Source organism: Narcine bancroftii, chromosome 5 (assembly GCF_036971445.1).
Source record: "Narcine bancroftii isolate sNarBan1 chromosome 5, sNarBan1.hap1, whole genome shotgun sequence".
NCBI classification, from domain to species: domain Eukaryota; kingdom Metazoa; phylum Chordata; class Chondrichthyes; order Torpediniformes; family Narcinidae; genus Narcine; species Narcine bancroftii.
The window spans coordinates 76,966,802-76,990,364 of NC_091473.1; the positions used below are offsets into that span (position 1 = coordinate 76,966,802).

General features: G+C 37.8%; 1 protein-coding gene across 36 annotated transcripts in view; it reads left to right on the forward strand.

The window, feature by feature from the left end:
• Window positions 1-23,563, forward strand: part of ptprc (protein tyrosine phosphatase receptor type C) — a 287,098-nt gene that overhangs the window by 218,375 nt on the left and 45,160 nt on the right. For all 36 annotated transcript variants that reach the window (XR_011357642.1, XM_069937885.1, XM_069937884.1 and 33 more), the window contains 6 exons: window positions 5,437-5,639; window positions 5,729-5,789; window positions 7,694-7,802; window positions 9,760-9,794; window positions 9,905-10,014; window positions 12,910-13,000. Coding sequence is in view for 35 of the 36 variants with exons in the window: in XM_069937885.1 (XP_069793986.1) it covers window positions 5,437-5,639; window positions 5,729-5,789; window positions 7,694-7,802; window positions 9,760-9,794; window positions 9,905-10,014; window positions 12,910-13,000 (609 nt within the window). In the remaining variant the exon portion in view is untranslated. The remainder of the gene's footprint in view (window positions 1-5,436; window positions 5,640-5,728; window positions 5,790-7,693; window positions 7,803-9,759; window positions 9,795-9,904; window positions 10,015-12,909; window positions 13,001-23,563) is intronic.

The following is a 23,563-nucleotide window of genomic DNA, read 5'->3' on the forward strand; positions in this document are numbered from 1 at the left end:
GGTGTTTGGATGCTCCTGAGATGTGATTTCCGGTTTCTGGATGCGATCATTTAATTCATATGTTTATTATTTATATAAGTTAACCTTGTTTAGAGGGAGTGGTTTGATTATATAGGGATTTTTTTTTTTCTTTTTTAGTAGAGTCATATGAGAGAAATGTGAGTTTAATTGAAAATTGTAAACTTTGATTATATTATTGAAGATAAAGTTATCTGAGAACTACAAATTCTTTTTTTTTTACAAGGGAATTTTAAAGAAAGTATTTTTTTTACTCTCCCCCTTTCTGGGGAATTGTCTCTTTTTCTTTCTTTCAATATTATTTTTGATATATTATGAAGAATGTGTCGATTGTTTTTTTTGTTGCTTTTTTATTTTAAATCAAGATGGAGTTACAAAAAAAACAAAATCAGACACATTAGAGATATATACAATAAAATACCAAAACCAAACTTAATGTTGATATACAAAGAAGCAAGAATCAACACATTATCATAATTATCAAATTATACACACAGTTTATAAATACAAAATTACCTGAGGGTATCGAACTCTGGTTATTTGTTCCTGGAGATTCCCTAAATTTTCCCAAAAGGATTTCACTTCAAAGCATGTCAAGGTCAAATGAAAAAATGTCCCTATATCTTGACTGCATTGAAAACATAATTAGATAATTCAGATTTCAATTTATTTAATTTTTTGTGGAAGAATGTGTCAATTGTTAATTCAATCGAATCTTAGATTTAATGTTTTGGATAAGATTAAGTTAACAACTGATTTATGGCTATGTTTTTGATTTAAAATTTATGTATGTTATGTATATGATATGGCTTAGGCCATTCACTAGCTTATTATTATGTGTATAGGTTTTTTTTATTAAACTCAAAAGGAAAGAAAGAGCCTTGGACATGAAGAACTTGATATCAGGCTTGTGAATGACATGCCTTGTTCAGCAGAACTAACAGACTGAGTATAACTACTGGGGATTATGCCCTGAAAAGAGACACTGACATTGGTTCACCTTCTTACAGTGTATTTGGAGACACCTCTGGTGGTGTCCTTCCAATATCTAGTCTACTGCCTTCCAAACACCCTAATGCATTCAAGACAGTAGTAAATTTTATCTTCCATCTGTTTTCATTGTGAGGTTACTTTCAAGATAGAGAACATGGTTCATTTATTGTCAAAGATTACTGTGGTGTGGCAGGAGCAGGGCAGATTCGTCTTCTCTCACAGGTATTCAGTTTACCTTTATTATATATGATGTTGAACAAGTCAATAAGGGCTTGGAGTTTGCCTCAAAGAATTTGCAAATCCGATCTGCAGCTTGCAGATTGTACCCAACCAACCTGGATTCTGGAGTGTGTTCACCATAGTTTGCTTCATTAGTTCTTCAGCAAAGAAACTTCTCACAGTTACTGTCTTTCTTGAAAGTGACCATGATTTTGGCATCTCTGATATTCAATGAGATATCCTTTACTTTTCAGATCTTGACAATGCAATTGTGGATTTGTGATCTTGCTTTTCACAATGAGAATTTTGGAACTTCAGCTGAGATATTGTCTGCTCCTGAGGCCTTGTACTTTTATTCAATTTGGAAATACTTTTCTTTGATTTTTTTTTTGTTGGTCAGGAATAGTGGCAAAGTTGGATTGAGTTGGTTGCTGTGTGGTAAAGTCAAGTGTGCTTGTGTGAAGCGCTGAGTCTTCTTAATGATCCTTCCAATACATGTCGATTGCTGCTCTGTCCCTGATGAATTCACTCCAATTTGCAGTCTCTCAGTGGGATGGGGCCTTGGCTGTTTGGGTCATTGATAGCCTTGACAGTGATGAAAGACCTGGCTACATCATGGTCATAAGGAGTCTAATTTTTTTCTCTGTCTATCCATCATCTATTTTCTTTCATATCAAAAGTTTTCTTTCTTCAGATGTGAGTAGAATTTTTAAATTCTGTTTTGAGGAATGGTGGGAACATCTGTTCTGGATTGCTTTGCAGTTGTGGTTGGATGACTTCTCAAGCTCTTGGGCATTCTCAACAACCCAGTCCTGATTCTTTTTAATAGGGAAGCCAAGAGTATTTTCACAGATGCCATTTCTGATGGACTTCAGGACCAGTTCATAAACTATGGACATCCTAGAGTGTTGCACTGATGGAGTCCCAGCCTCCCACTTGGGATGTAAAACATCTGCTCATTCAGAAGGTCATACAAATCATGGCCAGCTGTTATTTCCCATAGGCAACAAAACATAATGTTCCAATATCATTTAATCAGTTCTGTGGGTGAAATTTGGACATTTGGCAATTGGTTGCCATATTTGGTTCATGTAGAAAACTTCTCCACTGGTTATTCAGCACTTGAATATCTCAAAAGGATATGAAAAAAGCATTATGAATGCAAGCTTCTTTAACCATGGAATATAACTGAAGCTTTTCATTTCCAAATGTCTCCACACTTCTGGTCTGTTCATTTGTAAATCAAAGTCTGCAGTTCCCACATGTCGCAAGAAACCCACCATCATACCATCTTGAAGAAAACCATAATAATGGGCCAAAATAACTATTGAACATTGCCTCTGACATCCACTGGTTCTCCAGAACTTTTATATATTAAACTACAATCACAACATTTGCACATTTTCTTGTTTAAATCCATCACCATGAAATGCTTTGAGAGGCTGGTTATGGCTTAATTCAATTCTAGCATCCCAGCCAAACATTAATGACTTCAATTTGCCACCTGTCCAAATATATCCATAGAATATTACATCACAGAAACAGGCCTCTTTTGCCCTCCTAGTCTGTGCCAAAACAATTTTTTGTCTAGTCCCACAGACTAGCAACCTGTCCATGGCCCTCCATATCTCTTCCATCCATGTATCTGCCCAAATTCTTCTTACATATTAAAATTAAGCCCACATTCACCACTTCAGCTGTCAGCTCATTCTACAATCCCAGCATCATCCGTGTGAAGACATTCCCCTCATCTTCCCCCTAACTGTATGGGTATCCCAATCAATGTGAGGGAAGTTAAAATCTCCCATGATCACTACCTTATGATTCTCACACATATACATTATCTCCCTACAAATTTGTTCCTTTAATTTTCTTGGCCCATTTGGTGGTCTGTAATACACCCCTATTACCACCCCCATGCCTTCTTCACCCCTCAATTCCACCCAAACAGCCTCACTGGACGATCCCTCCAAACCATCCTGCCACCTCACGGTGGCTCTCCTTAACAAGCAGAGCAACTCTAGCCCCTTTTTCACTCCCTGATCTATCACATCTAAAACAAGTGTATCCTGGAATATTAAGTTGCCAGTCCTGCCCCTCCTGTAGCCAGGTCTCACTAATTGCCACAATATCATGACCCCAAGTATCTGTCCATGCTCTAAGCACTTGATTTCTTCCACTGAACTTTTATCTGTCCCGCTACTATGGAATCCCTATCAGTATAGCTCACCTCTTCTCTTCACTTCCCTTAGATTCCATGCCAGAGACCTGATCACCATGGCTTGTCCTGGCTAGGTCCTCCCCCCAAAATGATATACCTGTATTGAGGGGGACAGCCATAGGTGTGGCCTGCACAGCTTGCCTGTTCTGTTTTCCTCTCCTGACTGTCATCTATCTACACTCCTCCTGCCTTCTAGGTGTGATAATGTCCCTGTAACTCTTGACAATTACCCCTTCTCCCTCCTGAATGATCCGGAGTTCATGCAGCTCCAGCTGCAATTCCTTAACTTGGCTTGTTAGGAGCTGCAGTTGGATGCACTTTTCACAAGTGAAGTCATCAGGGATACTGCTGGCTTCCCTGATGACCTATATTTGGTAAGAGGATCATTCCCCTGCCTCAGTAGTGATTCCCACTGTCTATAACTTGATGAACAAAATGCATGATATCTAAAAATACCTGTCCTTAACTGGGCCTACCTGCTGAATCTTTTTTGTTCCTCTAATAGGGTGGCCTTTTTTAACTTCAACTCTGACTATTCCTTGCCTCTTGCTTGTTCTCATCAAAGCCTGTTGAGGCAAGGCCTTACCACTCTGACTCAGCCCACTCTGATAATGACTGCTCCCTCGATGACACAGCAGACGCAATCTCCCTGGCTTTCCACTTGGCTCTGGGACACCTGGATGCCAAAGACACTGATGTTAGACAATTGTTTTTTGACTGGGAGCTGCAGTCTTCAATACCATTCCCAAACTTCAGTATCTACACCTTAGCACTCCTATCCAACTGATCCTTGAGTCTTGGTCAGTGAAGATGGGTCACAATATCTCTTCCATAATCACACTTCCAGCGCTCCTCAAGGATGTGTCCTCAGTCCCCAAATATATTTCCTCTGCACACATGACTGCACAACCAAATACCATTTTAAATCCAATGATTCCTCAGTAAGAGAACTATTATCAAATCATAACAAGATAAAAAATAAAAAAAAGTGATTAACAGACAAATGGCATGATAACAATAAATATCAATAAGATATAAGAGATTGACTTCAGAAGAGGGGACAGAGGTGAATGGCACTGAAGTGGAAAGAGTAGAAAGCTTCATGTTCTTTGGAATAACTACCTCCAACAGCCCATCTGGGACAATCATGTTGTCACAGTGGTCAGGAAAGCACACTAACTCCTTTACATTCTTCGAAGGCTAAAGAAATCTGATTTCTCCTTTGCCCTTCAATAACCTCTGCAAGGGCACCATCAAAAACACACTTGCTAGATTCATCACAGTGTGGTATAGGCGCTGCTCTGTTCAAGGTCGATTGAAGCTGCTGAAGGTGATGAATGCAGCTCAGAACATAATGCAAACTTCCCTCCTCTGCATGAACTCCTTTTCTATCTTCCATTGCCTAGGAAAGAAGACAACATACTGAAAGACTTATCATATCCCTGACACACTCTCTTCTCCCTCTTACCATTAGAGAGAAGACTCAAAAGTATTAAAGCATGGACCAACAGGTTTAAAGATGGTTTCTTTCCTGCAGCTATCAGGCTCCTGAATGAACCCCACAACAATGCTCTCACATTAACCTTTCTTGGTGCTAATAATTTTTTTATTCATTCTAACTCCATATTCTGTAAATTGTACTCTTGCTTTTCTACTTATAGGGCTGCATGTTTAAGCTAACCTGTTAGACTTGTCACTGAAGAACTCTTCACACAGCATGTAATGTGACAAATGCATTTAAACTTAGAACTTAAATTTCAAGTTAAAATTTAAACCACAATAATTATATTTTTCCCCACATTTTTTTGATTGTAATGTTGCCATAATTAAAACCTATTAAACACCATGAATTTATGACAGAAAAATACAAAAAATAATTTCCAATTGAACTCTGCAGTTTAACCATTTTAAATATAAACAACAATGTGTGTATTTTATTGGTTAGTATATGATTTTGACATTTCATTTTCCTTTTTTTCCTATAGGCCCAGATAAACCCAAAAACAATAAATATTTTTATTTAAGCAATAATAAAATTAAAGTTACCTGTGATGAACTATCCACTGAAGCAATGAAGGGAGAGAATGTTTCGTATGGAGCCAGCATAAAAAATGGCACTGGTAAACATATGAAAACTTGTCAATTTATATTTGAAGATTTGAGCTATCTGACTGATTACACGATACAGGTAATGGGAAATGGTTGTCAAAAAGATTTATTTCAGTTTATATGAGGCACATTTTTGACTTTTACTAACAAAGCTGTTTTCCCAACCAGCTGTATGTTGCAAATAACGCTTGTACTACTTCATTTGGACCCTTGAAGATCACAACTTTATGTAAGTAAAATGCTTTCTGATACCACCTTTGGACAATAGCAACTGATGAAAAGAATCTACTGTTTCCTGTGCTACCAAAACTGTAAGAGGCTCTCTTTGACTGAGTGTAAAGAATTCCAGTTTCCATTGTCTGTGAGTCTTTCCAGGTTTCGTTGGTGAACCAGGTTCTTTAATAGGAAAATTCTTTTTTTTCTTTTTTTCTTTCTTTTGGCTTGGCTTCGCGGACGAAGATTTATGGAGGGGTAATGTCCACGTCAGCTGCAGGCTCGTTTGTGGCTGACAAGTCCAATGCGGGACAGGCAGACACGGTTGCAGCAGTTGCAAGGGAAAATTGGTGGGTTGGGGTTGGGTGTTGGGTTTTTCCTCCTTTGTCTTTTGTCAGTGAGGTGGGCTCTGCGGTCTTCTTCCAAGGAGGTTGCTGCCCGCCGAACTGTGAGGCACCAAGATGCACGGTTGGAGGCGAGATCAGCCCATTGGCGGTGGTCAATGCGGCAGGCACCAAGAGATTTCTTTAGGCAGTCCTTGTACCTCTTCCTTGGTGCACCTCTGTCTCGGTGGCCAGTGGAGAGCTCGCCATAGAACACGATCTTGGGAAGGCGATGGTCCTCCATTCTGGAGACGTGACTAAATAAGAGTGTAAGAACTAGGAACAGTTGGAGGTTACATGTTCTTGATCCTTATTCTTTCTACTCATAATGTTACAAACCTCATCTTTAATCTTGTATCCTCTTCCTTCATTGTGAGCATACACAACATCATGCTAATTAGGAGCAGGGGTTCCCATGATATCTTTGGTCTGCGCCCTATCATAAAGCATTTTCACTGTCATTTACACTAATCCCCCTCTCTGTACCTTAAAACATGTTTAAAGTTTTACTTTTCCAATTTTGATGTGAACCTTTGATGGTTTCTTTACCTACGTTTTCTACTTGATGTGTTCAGCACAATATCTTATGCTTCTGTTTAAAGTTTCCTGTATTACATTTTTTTGCTGTATATCATTGATCATTTTATTAATAATCATGGTCCCATTGTCTATTTCCTTGTCTCAAGAGTATCCTACTGATGCAAAGAAGAGTATTAAGAGGAACTGTGCATCTAAAAGTTTATCTTGCACCTGAGCAGAAAATACATAACATAAGTATTTTACTTGGAGCACAAATCCACATCTTAATCAAATTTTATAATGTTTCATCCCAAATATTACATTTGTAGCCTTCAGATAACATTTTCATGTCAGAATTTCTTAAACATTTCAATTGTTGGTAGGAGTTTTTTTTTGGTAAAAAGACAGCAGAGATAAACCCTCTTCACCATGTTTTCACTGTACCCAATGTTTGAAAATGTTTTATGAGAGCATTCCTCTCTCAGAATTTATGTGATGGTCCTCTTTCTCTAACCCTACTGGGGAGAGTGATCTGGAACAGCTGGCGCTCATATGGACCTGTGACATATTCCTTCTGGTGTAGGGGGGGTGGGGCAGTGGGGGGGGAAGAGGTCACAGGTTTTGGAGGTGTTGTTGAAAAGGTCTGGAAATTTGTTACACTGTGACCTGTTGCCAGTTCACAATGCAGCCAGAGTGCATTAATAACTGAGAATACAATTGCTTATGGAGGTGCATATGGTTTTCACCGCCAGTATTGTGGGCATAATTTAATGGTGTTCAATTGTCTGCTTTCCAGTGCCTTTTCAATCCTTGCAGGTCAAAGCAACCAAAATTACATCTTAGCTGTAATTTACAAATATCAAAAGTTATCCAGCATTTATCCTTAAAGAAATATGTTGGAAAGTTCCAGTAAAATTACATCATTTCAACTTACTGTAATAATATGTTTTTATAATTAACTGTACATTTTCCTTTAATAATCCATTTTTGTCAGTGATTGTGGAATTCTATATTGCAGACAATGACAAGGCACTAATTGGATCCCTGGCCTTTCTGATCATTGTAACGTCTATCGCTCTGGTGATTGTGCTCTACAAAATATACATTTTGCAGAGGATGTCTTCAAGGTATCTGTTTTGTTCAAGAATGCTCTGTCTTTTTACCAAGGTGGACGATTCAAGAATTTGAGGGCAATAAGATTCAGATGAGAGAGGGCAGCATTAATGTATACGAGAGGGTAGTTTGCAGTAGATACCTTTACAAATCTCAAAAGATATTTAGACAGATATATGGACAAGAAAGGTGAATGAAATGGACCAAATGCTGGCAAATAATACCACCTTGGTCAGCATGAATGTGTTGGGCCAAATGGCCTGTTTCATGATCTATGACTCCATGACAATGTTTTTGAAAAATTGCTCAACTATCCTTTTCTGTGCAGCACCACTGACTTGAACAGTAAAAATGCTGAAAACAAAAAGACAAACAAATGGTATAAATATTACAAAAGAAGCCATATTTTTGTTTGATCTTAATGGGTAATTTGTCTGTTTATAGTGATTCATACCAATTGACTTAGAGATGATTGTTTCCTCCTTGTATGATTGCACCCAGTTCTTAAAATCGGGCCCTTCCAATGGAGTTTCCCACCACATTGTTTTATATTATGGGAGGTTGGTGGGAACAGAGTGTTCATCTTCAGGTCCATTCTATGATCTATTCTCTTCATTTGAAATGAAACACTTCAATACCACTTAGTGCTTAGCACATTGTTGTCAAGTGACTACAATGGCAGGTACAACCTACACAATTGTCCAAAGCAATTTTATGACAGTTGAGGTTCCTACTTTGATTGCAAATTTGAATAATTTCACTTTCCGAATGATAAGTTCCAGATGCAGATTCAGATGCAAATACCTTTGGTATTTATTTTCAATTTAAATTCCTCGTGATAATGGCAACAGAGATTTGAATAAAACTGGTATAGGACAAAAATAAGCTTTGAATTAAAGTGGAGATCCAAAGGAGACCGCCAATGCTGGAATTTGAATCCAAACGCAACCTGCTGAAAGAACTCAGCAAGGTTAAGCAGCATCAATGGGAGAAGAATAGTCAACATTTTGAGCTGAAACTCCTCATGATGACTGATGAAGAGTTTAGCTCAAAACATTGACAATTCATTTTCCTGTCTTGATGCTACTTGACCTGCTGAGTTCCTCCAGCAGATTATACTTGGATTTGAATCAATGGAAATGAAATAATGATTATTCTTTCCCTTCAAGCTTCAGACAGCTTATTACAAATAAGAAGAACAACTTATGTCTAATTTTAGTTGGCAAAAGAGAAAAAATGCTCAATTTGTATTATTAATACAAATTAATTGGTTAATGGGAGAATGGTACCTCCTTACAGCAGAAACTCACATTCATTTGGCGGTGTCATCATAATACTTCCTCTGGGTGATCTTTGATGTTTTTAGTTTTGTCCAAGTGAACTATATAATTTGTATGGAATTACTGGTAAATGTTTTTCGATACTTTCCTCAAGTACTAGGCACTGAGGCCCTGCAAATGAGATCTAAAAAGAGATATGCAATCTCACTCAAAAAAGGTGTTGCAATGTCAGTTTTTTAAATTGAAGTGTGAGGCATTTTCTTTTCCAGATCAGACTTTCTTTTAATTATCATGTTGTCAAAACAACCTTATTTGTCCTGAGACCGTACCAAAATATTTATTCTAAGAGCTGTTTCTCATCTCAGTTTAGCTTGGAGGGTAAAAGCTGTTAAATTCGCCAGTTCCCTTTGTTCCATTTTTGCAGATGGAAAAATTCAGCTCTATTAACTTTGCTTAATTGATTTTATTTATATGCAGATAAATCAACAGAAAATTCTAGAAATCATCCCACTCTTACATTTAGCTGAATAATTCTTTAGTTAAAGCAATTGTAAGTTAGATCCAAAGATTTCTCTTAATGAATATTATCAAAAGTTTGGTTATTAATGCATGTTTCATTTATTAATGTCACTTTCTCCTTGATCTGGCAGTAATATGTAACCATTCCTTTTTCTTGATGTGCCCTAATTAGACATCCTGAGGAATCCGTGGAACTTATTGGACATGGTCAGTTACTGAATTTCTCCTTTCACTTTATGTATTGAGCATTAGGTCTAAGTTTTGTCTCAGAAAATATTTTGCAGTTTTAATTTCTATTGCTGACCACTCCTTTGCAGATGATGAAAAGCAGCTACTCAATGTGGAACCCATTCTTTTTGAACAACTGATTGACACCTGCAAGAGAAAACAGGCTGATGAATCCAGATTTTTTTTCGCTGAATTCCAGGTAATTGATAAATCATTATGTTTGTAACTTTTTACTGTTGTGGCTTTCTGTTTTATGAATGAAAGCAATGGTGTTTTTGATGTTTTGAAAGAAGGACACCATTGTTGAGGGGTGACAATCATTCACGTGACAGACGAGCCAGAAAGAGATGAAAGCAGTCAGCAGTGTGTTGAGAATTATGTTACAAGAACAAGCAACAATGAAAGAACAATCCTCACCTTCATGTGGCTATCAGAATGCTTCAAATTATTGTTGGAATGCAGGAAAATTAATTTGCCTATTGGTATAAAAGTTCATCCAGCTTTACATAGCATAATGTTGCAGTGACTGTGAATTGTATTTTAATTATGAAATTTACTTCCACTGACTTCAATTGAGGCAATCTGAATCAAACAACAGCTCACAACTCCTAACTCCAGTGACCAAGTATAAATTTCTACCACTGTATATTTTGTTGAGCTTCAAATGATGGATAAATATTGATTAGGCCAGCAGGGGGAAAAATGAGTCATACCAGAGGTGCTGTGTGGTTTGAAAGGGATTCTTTCTTTCTTTGGCTTGGCTTCGCGGACGAAGATTTATGGAGGGGGTAAAAAGTCCACGTCAGCTGCAGGCTCGTTTGTGGCTGACCAGTCCGATGCGGGACAGGCAGACACGATTGCAGCGGTTGCAAGGGAAAATTGGTTGGTTGGGGTTGGGTGTTGGGTTTTTACTTAAGGTGATAAGTGCGTGGAAAGAAAAAGGTTGAGCACCATTCTGTCAGGGTGTTTTAAATTTCTATCAGGGAGTGAATTGGACAACCCTTTACGATTTAATACCTGGTCTTGTCACCCTGGGTGAGACCTCTATTCCTACCACCTGGATCAAAGACAAGTCATAGATTCAGGTTTGGGGAAGCACCTCAATATTTTCTGCCTCATTTATAAATCATGCTTTTAATGTTGAAGTATTTGCATGCTTGGTAATTATGTCATATCACCAAACATACCTCAGTCAAGGAAATGAAAAGCAGATTATATTGAACAGGTGCAGGTGATCTGCCCTCCACCCTGAAAGCAGTGATGAAGAATAGGAACATGGAGGGAAAAGGCCCATACTGTCAATAGTGATCCCATTTTCCTGCATTTGGCATCTATCCTTCTGCGCCTTATGTTATGGGTTATATTAATATAGTCATGGATAAATATGTCTTTAAAAGAGATAGATTGTGGGAGTTTAGTGTAGATTATACTTCACAAGCAGAGTAACACTTCACAAAAGACATCTCATTTGAAATGCAAGAGCTTCACTGAAGCTAGATGTTGAGGCTGCAGTAACTTTGCAGAGACAATGGAACAAAGTCCAGGCGGAGGCTGATAAGATCTTTTGAATATTGGGTTTGGAGACTTTGGACAGGTTTTAGGTTTTTACAAACAGAGAGAGAGAGCGAGAAACATCAGTTCTACAGCAGCAGTTGAGGCTGCAAAATGTCAAGCTGGCACGCTTGTTGAAAACCCAATTTTGAAGATGGATTGTAAGTTCGGAGTTCAGCTGTTTAAAACCCTTGTAGTTCTGACAAGAAGAAATGCCTGGCTAGAGTGTTTCTCCTGAAATAAGGGAAACAAGAGGAACTCTGTAGTGACCTGGTAAAAGAGATTATCATTTGGAAAACCCATAAAAAGACAAGTTTCTTCAGCAAGACACTGAAGTGACTGATTGGAGGAAATAAGTTTGTGTGTGTCCAATGAGCAACAAATTTATCTCTGAAATTAACAAGAACCTTCCTGAGTGGTAACCATTTAACTTTAAGCACCAGAGCCTGGTGAAGATTCATAAACGTTAAATTCTGTGCACAGTATTAGAATTGCCTGAAACGGGTGAACTTGGAGAAGTGAGAAGTGGATGATTGGACTGTGAAACAGAGAATTTTCCTGAACATGTACATTACATACACATGTGCTTAGAATTGGAAGGGGGTTGTTAGAATAAATTAATAGTAATAAGTTTAAGATTGATCTTGTTATTATGTATAAAGAAAATTAAAAGTAACTTTTGTTTAAGTAATTATTGTCTTTGTGAATTTCTATTGCTGTGAGGTTTTGGGGTCCTCCGGACTTGTGACACTTTCCTATCTAAATGCTTGCTCAAATGTCTTTTAAAATTGTAATTTTATCTGCCTCCACCTCATACTCTGGCAACTTTTCAGAAATTCTTCATCCTCTGTGTGAAAACTTAACCTTCAGGTCTCCTTTAAATTCTTCGCTTCTCCCCCTGATTCGAGAGAAAAATCACAATATGTCCTATTTATATCCCTCATAATTTTACAAATCTCAATTAGGTCACCGCTCTCTGACTCCTATGATCCTGTGACAATAAACCCAGCCTATCCAATCTCTCCCTATAATTCCAGGTTACATCCTAGTGAATCTCTTCAGCACTCTTTCTGATGTTACCACATATTTCTTGTACTGTACTGACCAGATCTACACACAACACTCCAAGTATGGTGTGACTGATGTTTTGTACAGTTACAACATGATGTCCCAATGTCTCTTTGAAAGCAAACATACCAAATGACTTCTTCATCCATCTGTCTCGACATTATCAGGCAACTATTAACTTGCACCCCAAGGTCCCTCTGCACTTCATTGTTCCTGAGGTCCCTGTCATTTACTCAGTGTCAAACCAAAATTTATCATCCCGCACTTGTCTGGATGAAATTCCATCCATCTCAACGCCACCAAAGTTAAAGCTGATTTATTTCCCACAGCATCTTGAAATAAAATTCTTTGATGTATGGCTGCATCAATTTTCATGTCATAAATTACAATGTTAACAATGACAGGATTGTGAGCCAAATAAGAAAAATGGATGTTCTGTCAATTGAAGAGTATATTTTTGAAATTATCCTTACAGAGCATTCCAAGAGTTTTCACAAAATTTCCTGTCAAGGAGGCACGTAAGAACTGCAATTCGAGCAAGAATCGATATGTTGACATCCTGCCATGTGAGTCTCAGTGGAACCTGACCACTTGCTTAAATGTGTTTTTAGCTCATGTTTTGCTACAAAATTGCAAACATTACAACTCCTGAGACTATCTCAGTACCAAAATAATATCAAGAAGTGTTATGCAGTTGTTTATGTTTAAGAAGCAAATGTTGTTACGATTAATGAAAGAAAATCAACAAGTATATGCCTATGTCACTAAAGTGTATGGAGGGTGGTGGGCTGCACATGAAAAAGAGAGACAAAGAGTCTCTTACAGGAAATGTGATCTGGAACCCATGAAAATAAAACTACTAAAAGGTTTTAGATTTTGTGCACTGGTAAAAGTAACGCGTACTGTACAGATCCACTTAAAGCATCATCTGTTTTGACTCACTGTTACGATTAAAAGCACTTCATGGTTTACCCAATGAACTACTTCAATAGTATGTTAGAATCCAGTTTAGCACAATAAACTCCCTAAAAATGTGTATTAATTGGGAAAATACTATTTATTGAATATTAATTGAAGGATAGTTGTTAGCCAGCTATTGGGGATAAGGCACCAGCAGCTTCTGCAGTTTGACCAATCTATACAGCCATTCATTTATCACATACATATAGCCTTCTTTTGGAAAATTTTCCCCACATCTATGGCACATTTCAGCATATAAGTCGTCTTGAAACCCTCAAAAATCTCTAAAAAAAATATGGGGGTCAACTTATACTTTTGAGATATACTTTTGAGACCTTAAATTCAACTCAAAAAACTGTTGGATACCGATTTGGCATATGTTGACCCTGGAAATGCCTCCCCACTGCAGGGCACCACCCTAACCCACCCAGCCATTCTGCAATTGTAGAGGCCAAGGTTTGCCGCTCCTACCCAGGAGCCTGAGGTCCCTGCTCCTGATTAATAGGCCATCGCCACTCCTGCACAGTAGGCCAAGCTCCTCACTCCTGCTCGAAGAATGAGGTCGCCGCTCCTGTCCAGTTGGCGAAGGCTCATACCATGAGAATGATTTCATTGCTGCTACTCAAGAAACAAAGTCACCACTGCTGCTTGGTAGGCTGAGGTTGCCATTCCTTCACAGTAGGCCAAGGTTGCTGGGAGGCCTGGACATCCCGAAAATAGGGGGTCCACTTATATGCATGATATGTAAAAAAAACATTAAAATGAGGCAGAAAAAGAGGGTCAACATATGCTGAAATATATGGTATTTCCCTTTCCATAAACTCAATGAATAATTCTTAAATGTCAGCATGGTCCATGCACTTTTTCCTTTGTATAAAAAGACTTCAGTTGTATTAAAAATTATCCTCATTGTGATGCAGTTATTCTCGGAAGCTCAATCACTGAAGTCTTCAATCATTGAAAACAGTCCTATATAATATTTGGATCACACATACATATTTATTCAGTCAGGTGTGATGAAAAATCAGTTTTGTTGCAAGTGGATTATGCTAGCAAATATTTCTGAGACTGCAATCTTCTGTAAATGGACCCGGTTTTTCCAGTCAAATGTACAAATCTTGATGTCACGTTGGACAGACTCGAAAAGTTGACTGCCCTTTATTTTCTATGGGCACTGCATTAGCTGCTTGAGTTACTCCAGCATTTTTGTATTCTGCACTAGACTCCTGATTTTTTGTTTGCAAAAATTATCACACCTTTTATTTCCTTCCAAATTAAATTGCAACTTCTCTCTCGGATCAATGACTGCAGAACAAATGTTGATTTCAATTCCTGATAAACTCAGGTGTTCCAATGGTCAAAATATTTGTACATTCATTCTCCCAGGCCAAACCTTGTTTGTGACCTTTGGGACAATTGATCATGGCTTTTCATAGCATGGGAAGTCCACGAGGCAGAAGGATCACCTGTACAGATTTCATACTCTTCCCCCAATCTCTATTTTCCATCACCTCTCTGGCAGCTATTTGGGCACATGGTCTGTGGATGCTGCAGGGTTTGGTCTTTTCAGTCTGTCAAATTTTACTGCACAAATCTCAGAAAGACAAGTCAGCTGTGATGATTTCCTGCATCATTTGTTGAAATGCAAGCATCTCCAGGAATACCTGGAACAGGAACATTATGGCAGCAAGATATTCCAGTGGGTTTGGCTGTTAGCTCACAGTGGCAAGACATTCCATTCAATCCTAACTTTGGGTGCTGCCTGTGTGGAGTTTGCACATTCACCCTATGATTATGAAGGTTTCTTCAGCATGCTGTAATTTCTTCTCATAATAAATTGATAGATTTATAAGCAACTGTAGGTGAGTGGGAGAATGTTAGGATGGGATAAAGAAGAGATGATACTGTGGGTAGAATAAAATAAAATTTGTGTAGAATTAGTATAAAATGGGTAGCTGAGAATATTGACTCAGTGAGTGGATGGGCCTATTTCTGTAATCCATGACTGAGAATTTTGATGGATCCACATTAAGAATAGTGTTCAACACAATAACTTTTCATTGCACCCAAATGGATCCAATTCATTTTCTTGGGCTGTTTCTAAATGGTGCATTCTGCCAATTGTTAATTATTAAATTCTCCACTTTATTTCTCTTCTCCCACTATGATTTTTGAAGTCAATAAATGTTTTCTGGGGAAGAGGGTGATCTGTACAAGTGTGATAGGTTGCACCTGAACTGGAAGGAAACCAGTATCCTGGCAGAGATGTTTGCTCAGGATGTTGGGGCTGGGGTTGAGGGGGAGCAGGGTTAAACTAGATTGGCAGCAGGGTGGGAACTAAAGTGAAGAGGCAGTTAGTGTACAAACAGGCATAGCTAGTAGGGTTTTTTTGCAGGACAGGCAGATAAGAGAAAATTGCAGCCATGGGGATGTAGTCCAATTCTGCATGGACACAGAGTCAAAAGAAGTAACAAATACAGGGCTAAAGATTTTATTTTTTAAATGCACACAGCATAGAAAATAAAGTGGATGACCTTATAGTACAGCTACTGATTGGCATGTATGATTGATGACCATCACAGAGTATTGGCTAAAGGATGGATGTCATTGAGTGCTGAATGTCCAAATATATCGAAAAGATAAGCAGGTAAATAGAGGGAGGTGGTGTTGGTGTAGCCACTGATGTAATTTGTGAGGAGAGAGAAATGATTCACAGTTGAGAGGAGTTCAAACAAATCTGTTTACAGATACATGCAACCTTTTTAAAAACCTTCTATCACAATCCCCGATTATGTCATTGTGTCATGACATCATGATATTTGGCAGCCGTTTTGCTGGAACTTGTAGTGCCTCTACATCGATCTATATTATTACAACACCAATTGGGTTTTTTCTTTTGGTTTATATGTAGTTATGTGTTTTGCTGTAAATATATCTTGAAAATATTTTTTCTTTTTTTCTTTTTTCTGGATTGCCGGAGGAGAGATATGTAAGCTCACTGGATTTGGAGCAAGTGAGCTATGGGAGGAAAAGTTACAGGCAGAAGTGGAAGAAATAGTGAACTAGTAGGATGATTAAATAGAGGGAGGTGGTGTTGGTGTAGCCATTGATGTACAGTTAAATTCATAATATTAATAGTTTAAATGCAAGAGTGAACAGGAAGTTATTAACATATCTTAAGAAGATGGGTGTAGATATAGCTTTTTTCAAGAAACTCATTTAACTGAAAAATAACATTTAAAGTTAAAGAAAGATTGGGTTGGATGTGTAGTAGCTTTTTTAAAAAATCTTGGGCAAGAGGAGTAGGTACTTTGGTTAAAAAGAATATTCCAATTTAAATACAGTGTTGTGAAGGATCCTGCTTGAAGATATATGATGGTACATTGTCAAATATTTTTGGAATTATGGACGCTTCTTAATCTATATGTACCAAATGTAGATGACAAGAGATTTATTCAAGATACCTTTCTGAATTTAGCAGAAGCCCAAGATAATATTTTGATAGGAGGAGATTTTAAATTTTTGTTTGATCCCAATTTTAGGTAGAACAGCAAGAGGAGCAGTAAGAACTAAAGCAGCAAAAGCAATCTTGGTTTTAATGAGAGATTTAAACTTGATTGATGCTTGGAGAAGACTCAATCCTAGAGAAAGAGACCACTCTTTTTATTTGAATAGACATGACTCTTATTCTAGAATTGATTTATTTTTAATAGCTGCACAAATTCAAAGGAGAATTTTGAATGCTGAATATAAAATGAGGATAGTATCAGATCACTCACATTTGTTAATGACTAAAGAAAAATCGGTTATATAGACATTACTGAAAAGGAAAAGTTTTTTGTGATTTTATTAGAAGGAAAATTCAGTTATTTTGTCATATCCATTTTAATTCAGTGAATGATAAATTTGTAATATGGGATGTCTTGAAAGCTTATTTGAAAAGGCAAATAATCAGCTTTACTACTGAAATTAAGAAGGACTATATGAAAGAAGTAGATCAGTTGGAGCAAGAATTAAAAATATTGGAAAAAGATCTTCAGAAACAAAACTTGGAAGATAAGTGATTAATAAAAAAGCTTCAATATAATATCAAATACAATAGCTTCAATATAATTGCAAACTTATAGAACTGAAAAAAAAATTGATTATAAGAACTAAACAGAGAAATTTTGAATTGGGTGAACAAAAACACAAAGTACTTGCATAGCAATTGAAACCTGAGCAGGCCTCAAGAACTATTAATGCAGTTAAGAATGACTTGAATGTGATTAGTTATAAACTAGAAGAAATAAATAAAATGTTTAAAAACTTCTATTCTAAACTATATAGTTCAGGGTCTTTAAAAGACCATGATAAAATAGATAGATAATTATCGAGGATAAATTTACCCATATTTAACTTGGAAGAACAAACAGAATTAAGAACACAAATTATACAATTAGAGGTAAAGGAAGAAATAAGTCCATTACAAAGTAATAAATCTCTGAAAGATGATTTTTTCACCTTAATTTTACAACGAATTTAAAAATGAATTGATTCTGATATTTATGGAAATATTGGAGCAGGCATCAAAATCTTACACTCTTCCAGACTCTTTTTCAACAGCAATAAACATTGTGATGCCAAAAAAAAGACAGAGATATTTGAAACCCTTGGCTTATAGGCCAATTTCTTGACTAAATGCAGATTATAAAATACTGGCTAAAATAAGTTACTGCCTAATATAAACCAGACAGGATTTGTTTTAAAAAAAGACAGTCAGCGGAAAATGTAGCTAGATTAATTATACATTTGATATGAAAGAGGAAATATCGAAGGATAGCAGTGGCATTAGATGCAGAAAAAGCTTTCAAGAAATTATAATTGGACTTTTTATTTAAAGTACTAAATAAATTTAGGTTTGGACAAATATTTACATTTTGGATCAAAGCATCAGATAAAAATCCTAAGGAAAAAGTAATAACTAATCAGACAAATGTCTGATCCATTTTATCTTGTGAGATCTAGTAGACAAGGCTGTCTGTTATCCCCAGCTTTGTTATTTTAGCTATCGAGCTACTGGCTGAAATTAAAGGGTTCAAGGTTGGTCATAAGGAATACAAAATTAATTTATTTGCAAATGATATTTTGATCTATTTGACTGCAAATTACATTTAAATTTGAAAGTTTAGTGGTGCTATGGTGGCACTACAACTCCAAGAAGACATCAAACTAGCCATGTAACATCAATGTATGATGATGTCAGCATGTGTCAAGCGCGTGAATCAGCTTTTTAAAAGGTTGCGCAGGTGATAAAGAGTAAATCCATTTGATTCACTCTAAAAATGCCTTGTGAGGTTATTTTGTCATGTGCACTGTGTTACCAGTGGCCACAATTGGTGAACCTGATGAATCCAAAAAACATATTTTGGACAAGCATGGACACTGCAGCCATTGCTGTGAAGCTACCACCTTTCTAGACAGCTGAGCCTGAACTGTGGTTCCAACAGATTGAAGCACAAATTCACCTTAGCAAAGTCGATCTGCATGCCACTCATTATTACCATCTTGTCAGTGCACTGGACCAGCTGTCACCTAGAATATCAGAGACTTCTTATGGGATCCAACACGTACCAGCAAGTATGATGCTTTAAAAGCACTTTTATTAAATGTATTATGTATGTCCTGTAGGGAAAAGGCAGCCATGCTACTACATCTCAATGGATTAGGTGACCGCACCCCTTCAGAACTAATGGATGAAATGCTGTTCCTGGCAGCTGGCAAAAGTCCAAATATGCTTTTCGAGCAGTTCTTTTTTTGAGTGAATGCCAGATGATATGAGGCTCTTGTTATCCAAGTGTTCATTTGAAGATCCAAGTGCTGTAGGGGTGGAGTCAGACATTCTATGGCTGGCTAAAAAGCACAGCAAGGAAAGACAAGTCTGCACAACCAATCCCTGTGATATTGACCCCGCGGCATACTCTAGTGCTCATAACACGTCACTCCCTATCAGCAGGAAATGCCCCAAGACAAGCAAGCAGCATGTGGATACCTCGTCTTGGTGTTTTTACCACAGGCGTTGGGGACTAAATGCCCACACATGCCTTCCACCATGCCCAATTGCAAGAAACACCTAGGCCAACCACCATTAAAGGCTTCAGCAGTGGGCGAGAAACCTGCAATGTACATATGGGACCAGTTGTCCCAGCGAAAATTTCTGGTGGACATGGGTTCAGATGTTAGTCTATTTCCACCCATCGGTTTTGACACACGCCATCCTACCCCAGACCTACAAATACGAGCAGTTAACAGTTCCAACATTCTGACCTTGGCACTAAGAAGATGAATGTCAAGTTTGAGAATCATCTCTACACTTGGCCATTTATTATTGCAGCAGTATTCCAACCTTTGCTTGGTGCAGATTTTCTTCAGGCTCATTCATTCCTCGTTGACTTAAAAGGGCATTGGCTAATAGTTGGAGCTGCTTTTCAGAGCATTCCTCTGCCAGATGCCAATGCCCTTGCTCTGCACCACCGAAATTTAAGTAAACCAGTAGATGAATTCTCCAAGCTGTTGGAGGATTTCCCTGAGATTACTAAACTACAATTTTCTGCTTCCACTGCAAAGTGCAGTGTTACTCTTCGTATTTGTACTAAGGGCCCACCTATCCATGCTAAAGTGCATCACTTACCTCCAGGGAAGCTGCGTTTAGCTAAGGAAGAATTTGCCAAGGTGCAGGATCTAGGCATAATTCATAGGTCCTGACAGTTCCTGGGCATCTCCATTATATATTGTCCCAAAACACAATGGAGCTTGGCGACCATGAGGAGATTACAGGCGGCTTAACTATGCCACCATCCCGGATCGTTATCTGATACTTCATATTCAGGATTTCTCGGCTAATTTGCATTGAGCGAAGATCTTCCCCAAAATAGACTTGGTGCGTGGGTATCACCAAATATCAACAGAGCCAGAAGACATTCCAAACACAGAAATAATTACCCAGTTTGGGTTGTTCGAATTTTTACGAATGCCATTCAGATTAAAGAATGCCACCCAATATTTTCAATTAGAGATGGATGCTTTAGGACATGGTATGACTAATGACTTCATTTACATGACAACATTTCAGTGGCCAGTGGGACAAAGGAAGAACATTTAGAATATCTTCGTACACTTTATATTTGTCTTCAAAAGTTTGGACTGACCATCAATCCAGATAAATGTGTTTATGGACAAGAAACAATTGATTTCTTGGGGAATAGGGTAACTCCGGAAGATGTGACTTTGCTGCCATCCAAAGTTGAGGCCATTACCAAATACTTAAGACCTGCTATGGCTAAAAGCCTGCAGAAATTCTTAGGAATGGTAAATTTTTACTGTTTGTTTCTGCGGGGAGAACTCGTATCATGAAGCCTCTTTTCGATTTACTGTCCGGGAATACTTGATCCATCCATTGGACTAAAGAGGGAAACAACACCTTCTTAAAGATGAAAGATTTGCTGACTCATGCCACTATGCTCATCTACCCAGTTTTAAATGCAGCTACTGCCCTTTCTACAAATGTTTCCAGTATGGCCATAGGAGGGGCACTTCATCAATATGTCAATGGGCAATGGAAAACGTTAACATTCTTCAGCCGCCAACTTCGTGAAGCAGAGAAGGAGTTTTTGGCCATTTACTTGTTTATTCGACACTTCCATTTTTTTTGAGGGCAGAGATTTTACTATGTACACTGAACACAAGCTCTTAATATTTGTGTTTTCCAAAGTTGTAGAGCCCTGGTCAGCGTGACAACAATGGCAATTATCATTCATTTCAGAATTTTTCCACAAAAATATTAGATATTTCTGGAAAAGACAATGTAGTAGCTAATGCACTGTCCCGTTCTGACTGACTCGAGGTTTTGTCTGTAGACCAAGGTATTGACTACACAGCTTTGGCCGTAGCCCAAGAACATGATCATGAGACAAATGCTTATTCGACTGCAATCATGAACCTGCAATTGAAAGATGTCCAGTTTGGAGTTAATGGCAAACTAATCCTCTGTGATATATCCACAAGTCTCCCACGCCCAGTAGTTCCGGCATCGTGGAAACGTCGAGTATTTGCCTCTATGCATGGTCTCTCACATCCATCAATTCTAACAACCATTCATATGGTTTTGGACAGATTTGGCAGATTCTTAAAAAAGACATTAAATAATGGTGATGTACTGCATTGCCTGCCTGAATGCAAAAGTTCAGTGGCATACTAAGGTACGCTGTGGTCCTTCCCAGCAGTTACTTGGCATTTTGCTCATGTCCACATGAACTTCCTGTTTCAATGGGATACTGTTATCTCTTTACAGTAATAGACAGGTTTAAGCAAAAGCCTATGGTAGATACTACTGCAAACACTTGTGCTCAGGCGTTCCTCAGTTCCTGGGTGCATTTTACTTCGGATAGAGGACACAATTTACTTCCTTGCTGTGGACGGCTTTGTCTCACTTGCTCAGTACAACAATTCATCATATGATTGCCTGTCATTCCCTGGATAATGGAATTGTGGAAAGATTTCATTGACATCTCAAATTAGCCTTGGTGGCTTGGTTAGAGGGCCAAAACTAGGATGATGAGCGGCCCTAGGTATTACAGAGCATTAGAACAACTCCAAGCTTCATTTGTGGAGCTCCTGAACAGCACACCATTGGTGGTTCCGTGGAGTTTGTCCCCACCATTCCAACTCCAGCGATGATCCTAAGGAAATGTTGAGCAGGCTAAGGGACACTGTAGGAAAATTTGCTCTTATACCATCATTGTTGCTTGGAGAACACTCTTCCTTTGTGCCTGAAGACCTCAAAAACTGTGAATATGTCTTCTTCCATAGGGGAATACTTGGTCATCATTTGCAGCCACTTTACAAAGGACCTTGTAGGATACTCATACAAATTGGGTCATCCTGTATTTTTGACATTGGAGAGAATGCTCAATCTTTCATTATGGACAGGCTTAAATAACCTCATTGGACAAGTCTTCCCCACTGCAGTAGCCAACAATCCATCGCAGAGGTTGACCACTTAAAAGACAGACAAACCTTTCTGCCAGTTTTGGCGGGGGTGGGGTGTTGGGCCATGTAGTGGCACTATGGTTGTTCTACAACTCCTAGAAGGCATTGAACAGGCAATGCAACATCAGTGCATGATGACATCAGCACGTGTCAAGCTTGTGATTCAGGCTTTTAAAAGATTGCGCAGAAGATGAAGAGTAAAAACCGCCTTGTGCAGTTATTTCATCATGTCCACTGCAATTCCTGTGGCTACAGAAGAATATGGTAGGATTTCAGGTTACAAAGTAAATTGGGATCAAAGTGAAGTTATGCCCCTTACACAAGGAAATTATACTCTTTAACAAAGAAATACTCAATTTAAATGGACAAAAGAGACAATTAAATATTTAGCTATTCACATAGACAATAAATTAAATAATCTATATACATTGAATTATTTACTATGGCTTAAAAAGTTGAAGATTTTTTTAAAATGATTTATTTACCAATAACATTAGTAGGTAGAGAAAATTGTATTAAGATGAATATCTTTCTGTGGATACAATGTCTTTTTCAAACTTCATCCATATTGTTACCACAAAAATTCTTTCAAGAATTATATGAATACATGAGGAAATTCCTTTGGAAAGGTAAAATGTCAAGGGTATCCATAGACAAAATAACATGGAAATATGAATTGGGAGGTTTGCAGCTTCATAACTTTAGGACTTATTATCAAGTAGCTCAATTGAGGTTACTTAACTTCTTTATTTGAGGGACCAGGAAAACTGGCAAGGGTCAAAATAGAGATGGATAAAATAGGAGATAAATCAACAGAGGAATTACTTTTAAAAATGGGATTCAAAATTAATAACTCGTGTGAAGGAGGCACCTTTGCTTAAACATTTGATTACAATTTGGAATAAAATAAATAATGTAATTGGAAGAAAAAGAAGTATATCACCTGAAATGCTTTTGATTCAAAATAATTATGCCTTTTACTAAAGATAACTCATTTCTAAACATCTGGTTTCATAATGGTATTAAAAATGTGGAAGATTGTTATGAACAATGTCATAGTTGTCATTTCAACAATTGAGAAATAAATATGGAATTACTTGAAATTCATTTTTTTGCTATCTTCAATTGAGAGGATATTTGCA